This window comes from Lathyrus oleraceus, chromosome 6, assembly GCF_024323335.1.
Source record: "Lathyrus oleraceus cultivar Zhongwan6 chromosome 6, CAAS_Psat_ZW6_1.0, whole genome shotgun sequence".
Classification (NCBI taxonomy): domain Eukaryota; kingdom Viridiplantae; phylum Streptophyta; class Magnoliopsida; order Fabales; family Fabaceae; genus Lathyrus; species Lathyrus oleraceus.
This window is the reverse complement of record NC_066584.1, coordinates 463,692,091-463,697,389: the sequence shown is the minus strand read 5'-3', so window position 1 is coordinate 463,697,389 and position 5,299 is coordinate 463,692,091. Positions and strand designations below refer to the sequence as shown.

At 32.1% G+C, this 5,299-nt stretch overlaps 2 protein-coding genes across 2 annotated transcripts; one reads left to right on the top strand and one right to left on the bottom strand.

Moving 5' to 3' along the window:
* The first annotated feature begins 1,798 nt into the window (after window positions 1-1,798).
* Window positions 1,799-3,425, top strand: LOC127096635 (LIM domain-containing protein WLIM1). Its single transcript, XM_051035183.1, has 5 exons — window positions 1,799-2,175; window positions 2,323-2,419; window positions 2,518-2,561; window positions 2,650-2,733; window positions 2,832-3,425. The coding sequence occupies exons 1-5, from the start codon at window positions 2,038-2,040 to the stop codon at window positions 3,012-3,014; spliced, it is 546 nt and encodes a 181-aa protein (XP_050891140.1). The 5' UTR covers window positions 1,799-2,037; the 3' UTR covers window positions 3,015-3,425.
* Window positions 3,295-4,834, bottom strand: LOC127096636 (cysteine-rich and transmembrane domain-containing protein WIH2). Its single transcript, XM_051035184.1, has 3 exons — window positions 4,639-4,834; window positions 4,313-4,511; window positions 3,295-3,527 (listed from the first exon to the last, which is right to left on the bottom strand). The coding sequence occupies exons 1-3, from the start codon at window positions 4,688-4,690 to the stop codon at window positions 3,482-3,484; spliced, it is 297 nt and encodes a 98-aa protein (XP_050891141.1). The 5' UTR covers window positions 4,691-4,834; the 3' UTR covers window positions 3,295-3,481.
* Window positions 4,835-5,299: the final 465 nt, after the last annotated feature.

The following is a 5,299-nucleotide window of genomic DNA, read 5'->3' as shown; positions in this document are numbered from 1 at the left end:
CAACATGAGAGATCTTGTCGAAATTCGCTGAATCTACCGCCGGTTGAATGCAATATACGACCTTGCAGTCTTTCTTTTTTGCCTCCTTGTTCACGACTCCCTGAGCATCAGTTGCATTCTTAGCAAGCTCAGGGATATCATTATTAACCACTTATAGGGTTTCATGAAAGTCGAACAAGGACTTCATTTGCTTAACGTCAAGAATTGAAAGAGAATTCGGAATGTCATTAGTACCATTCATCTTTCCAACGATTGATTAACAATCTATGATCCCGGAAACACGATCATCGATGCGTGATTCTTGAAAATACAATCAAGAATCTAACCAGAACTCTAGAGACCAATTTGCTAGTGCATGAGACACTTTTAGTGAGGAGAGAAAGAGAGAGAATATGAAATAAAGATCGCTGTTATTGAATGTGATTGTACAAATTAAATTACAAAATATGTATTTATATATAACTAACTCACTTACCTACTAAATAAATAACAAATCATAAATTCTAATTAACTTTGAATTTGGATTAGACAAGTTCAATTATATATCAATATTACATCTAACTATTTTAATCAATATGTCATGCCATTGTTTTTCCCGGTGACTTCTTTGTCAAAACATATTTTAAAAAATTTCTAACAATTATTACTCAGCATATTACTAATTTTCATTTGAAAAAATTAATTGTTTTTCATTTTTTAAACATCAACTTTGAGAAAACTATAAAATTAAATTGATGCTTATTCGTATTAAATAAGTCAAATCTGTCAACTTTCATATGATAACATTTTAATAGACCCAAAGAAGGGGAAAAAAAAGAATCTTTATTTCTCAAATAAAACGGAGGTGTTTATTAGTATAATTTTCAAGTCAATAAAAGACCACATATTTTTAAAAATACTTTTAAAAGTGGTGACATTAATCACACATTTTTGCACTAAAATCATAGTGCTAGACGACTCGGTTACTTTTGAGAACTTTAGACATTAAATTATTAATTTGTGAGATATAAAAATTAACGTTCATCTAAGATAATTAATGTTCATCTACGATATTAGACCATTGTAAAGAGAGGGTTATGAACAAAAAAAAATTGATCATAACTATTTTGTTAAAACATTACACGACTTAATATATTCTTCAAATTATCCATAAAAAATGAGTATTTCCATAAAAAATGAATATCAAGAATCCTACCACTGACCAAAGACCTTCCTATGAATGATTTATATTACTCCATATTTTAGTGTGATATTGTTAAAGCTGACATTTTAATGGAGAGATACAAAATTATTAATTAAAATAAGACTAGTTACAGTAACAGGAATGTTCTTACTGAACTTAATTTACTCAACGTTTTTTTTGAAGTCTAATATCAATTCGTTCAAAGTTGCTAATCTTTTATTTATTTATAGATGACTTTGTCAGTCTCTTATTTACAAGACATATAGTACTAGATTAAGAAAGCTATTATTTGAACACAAATTAATAATAGTATCGTACTTCATAAGACACCGTATAAAATACATTATATATTAATGTTTTTTTATCAGGATCACACATTTTATATAATGCTTTTATGTACGACAATTATTGAATTATGGTAAGACACCTATAAAGAACATCATCCCCCCTGTAATGTTAAGGTACATGATCAAATATGTATTAGATAGTTGGAAAGCCAACTCACCACTCATAACAAGAATAACCTATCTATGTTTTATTTAACCTTGTATTTTCTTTTTCCTTTTAATCCACAATTCACTCACAACTCAACATCGTGTCATCTATAAAAATAAATTTCATGCTACATCCGAAATTTACTGCTGTCCACATTCAGTTTTTTCATTTCCTCCTCTGATTTATTTTCTCTCTCTTTTTCTCATTTCTTAATAGGAGGAGAAAAGGAGAAAATTAGAGAGAACAGAGATAAGAAGGGAACTTTGGCAGAGGAAATCCTTGCGGACGACCGGATCTTTGTTCCCTTTTTTTCTCTATTTCTCTTGCTCATTCTGCCCAGGGTTCGGTCATCGGCTGCCATGGCCAGTTTTGGAGGATCCACACAGAAGTGCAGGGCATGCGAAAAAACGGTTTATCTTGTTGAGAAGCTAGTTGCAGATGGTCGTATATATCACAAGGCCTGTTTTCGATGCCACCATTGCCAGAATACCCTCAAGGTATTCAGAAAAAAAAAAAAAAATATATATATATATATATATATATATATCTTGACATGTAAAATACATTATGAAACCATTGAATGATGAAACTCACCAAATGATCCTACAAAATTTGATAAATTCTAATTCTGTTTGCAATTGCAGCTAAGCAACTACTGTTCTATCGATGGGGTGCTCTATTGCAGACCACACTATGATCAACTCTACAAGAGAACCGGAAGCCTGGACAAAAGCTTTGAAGGTAAAATCGACTTGTAAACACGAACAGAAATTGTTCTGCTTGAAAATTTTAGAGTTGGCTAACATTCTTTTGTTTTCTCTCATTCTCATTCGTCACAGGAACGCCCAAAATTCAGAAACCAGAAAGACCAGCTGAGAATGAGGTGAGATATTTTTATAGCTTCTCTTGTCACATTTCATAGTAAGTGTATTTTTAGTGACAGTTTGACAGACTTGATTTTTGAATGACAGAACGCCAAAACACTTGCAAAAGCGTTTGGGGGGACAAAAGACATATGCATGTGTTGCAAAAAGACAGTGTATCCCACGGAGAAGGTATAACTAATAGAAATTTGCAATTTGCAGTTAGTTAATAATGTTTTACACTTCCTAGTTCTAATTACTAATGCTTAATATGCTACTATTTATCAAAGGTTACCGTTAACGGGACTCCCTATCACAAGGGCTGCTTCAAATGTATCTATGGAGGTTGCACTATAAGCTCATCAAATTTTGTTACACATGAAACAAAGCTTTACTGCAAACATCATCACATTCAACTTTTCAAAGAGAAAGGGAATTACAGTCAACTTGAGACTACTGATGTTTCTGCTTAATGTCTGTGTAAAAAGACTGTTAATAGTTTTGAAAAATGTGTGCTACAATTTCACTTAAATGTTACTATAGTTTTCTGCATGTTAAAACAGCTGTGTTGGTGAGACAAGTACTATAAGGTGAAATTTGCTATGTATTCATCATAAAAGTTAGAAGGGCTCTTCTCTTGTAGTGATGATTAACACACAATCATGCAACAGAACCTTAGGCAAATTCATCAAAATAAAAATGCTAGCACAAAATGAAACTTTCTATAAAGGCAACGAACGAAACACAGGGAAATTATAAACAGAGCAATCCTTTAATAAGGCAGTATGATATTTAGAAGCAGTAGTTCATAACTTGATATTCATAAAAACAAACAATAAACAAGGAAAAGTAAAAGAAACTACAAGAACAATAATCATCATGTACTCAAAGTCAAAATACATTTGTAATCAACCCAATTTGTGCAAAGTAATATCTCCCCTCAAAAGCACGCATCCAAAAGACAGCAGCAGCAGAGAGCAGCCAAGCTGCAACATTATACAAATCATACAAACAAATCAGATTACATCATATCGGTGACCGGTGAGTATAACACAATGCATTAGCAGAAAACCAAAAAGAAAAAGAAGAAACTAGTAAGATCATTCGTGTGTATTTGTATAACCTTTACATAGGTGGATATGCATATCTTAAAAGAAAGTGTGAGAGCCAAGAATTGTAATATTTGAGGCATATAGAGCAAAGAATATACAATAATTGTATTCTTTATAAAGTAAAATACTATATATTGCAAACTCTTATGAAGAGGAATTAAAAAAAAAAAAGTGATTTTAGAACACCCTTTCAATAAGACAAGCTACCACTTCAAGATGGCAAAACCCACACGTCAAATAAATCACTATCAGTGACAGCTACCACCCACCCCACTTGGCTTATATTATAAGTTGAAATTAAAATAATCACTTATAATTCTTCTAAACTATTGTTTTCAATCTTGAATTAAGTTCATTTAATCGATTAAATCGATTAATTAAGAGGTCAACTAACTTACATAATACTACTACATTGGAATATCCGGTATATGGTATGGCCCACAGAAACAAAAGCAAAAATAAAATTAAAAAAAGTGAGAAAAACAACAAAGTAACAATCAAACGCTGACGCACCACCGGTGGCAACCACGATCCATGATCAATTCCAAGATCGCAACCACCTTGATCGGAGCAACCACAACAACAATTTTGATTTCATTGATTCAATTATATCATACTATAGAGAGATCGAGAGATCGAGAGATCGAGAGAGGATTTACCAGCCTTCCAAGCAACCAGCACCGGATGAATTTTGCTGTTGTTGAGGCGGAGGCTGAGCATACTGAGGAGCATATTGCGGTGGATAGCCTTGCTGTGGATAGCCTTGCGGTGGATAGCCCTGCTGTGGAGGGTAGCCTTGCGGCGGATACCCCGGCGGAGGGTAAGCGTCTTTTCCATAAGACTCTTGCTGCGGATAACCTAATTCACAAAATCAAAACCACAAAATTAGAGTAAAAAGAATGAAAGATCTATAATCAAGAAATTGATACCAAACCACAAATGAACAGTAACGGTAAGTGAAATTGAGAAGGAAAAGAGGAAGGACCTTGCGGCGGAGGAACGCCGACGGGCGGTTGTTGTTGGTTGTAGTAACTCATTTGGGTGGCGGAAAGAGAAGAAGAAAGGGTTGGAAGTTGGAGGATAGAAATAGGTGATTTGGATTTGTTTTTGAGAAAATATAGATGGAGAATTTATTTATATAATACTAGTAATACTATCTTGTAGTTATTTATTGACGGCTCTTTAGGCGTTTTATGGGGGTAACTTCGTCTCGAAGGTTGTAACCGAGGAAGTACCTTTTTTTATTTACTTTTTTCTTTTAAATAATAAATATAATACCGTTTTTTAGGAAATATGAAAATAATACTACTTCAAATGAAAAAATATAGAAAAAACAATTTTCGGTCAAGAAAATATAAAAAAGTTACATAAAATAAAAAAATTATAAATAATTAGTTTCTATCCTTTGTACATCTATAATAATTTATGTGGCAGCTCAGTTTTGTTTTTTTTAAGTTTTAACTTTTTTTACTAAAACAATAAACAGAATTGCTATAGAGTTTAAAAATTATATTTTTTATAATATAAAAATTGCTATTTTAAAATATTTATATAATATTATTCTGTCCAATCAATTTAAAAGATCCAAATTCAAATTCGTAATATTTCATTTTAAAAATAAGGGTCATGTTTATTGTGCTTCAAAT

Excerpts from the sequence above, each read along its gene's own strand:
- LOC127096635 (XM_051035183.1), top strand. The coding sequence starts at position 2,038 with ATGGCCAGTTTTGGAGGATCCACACAGAAGTGCAGGGCATGCGAAAAA. Across the intron at positions 2,420-2,517 it reads CCTGGACAAAAGCTTTGAAG|GAACGCCCAAAATTCAGAAA; the intron begins GTAAAATCGACT and ends CATTCGTCACAG. Across the intron at positions 2,562-2,649 it reads AAAGACCAGCTGAGAATGAG|AACGCCAAAACACTTGCAAA; the intron begins GTGAGATATTTT and ends TTTGAATGACAG.
- LOC127096636 (XM_051035184.1), bottom strand. The coding sequence starts at position 4,690 with ATGAGTTACTACAACCAACAACAACCGCCCGTCGGCGTTCCTCCGCCG. Across the intron at positions 4,512-4,638 it reads CGGCGTTCCTCCGCCGCAAG|GTTATCCGCAGCAAGAGTCT; the intron begins GTCCTTCCTCTT and ends TTTGTGAATTAG. Across the intron at positions 3,528-4,312 it reads GCTGGTTGCTTGGAAGGCTG|CTTGGCTGCTCTCTGCTGCT; the intron begins GTAAATCCTCTC and ends ATAATGTTGCAG.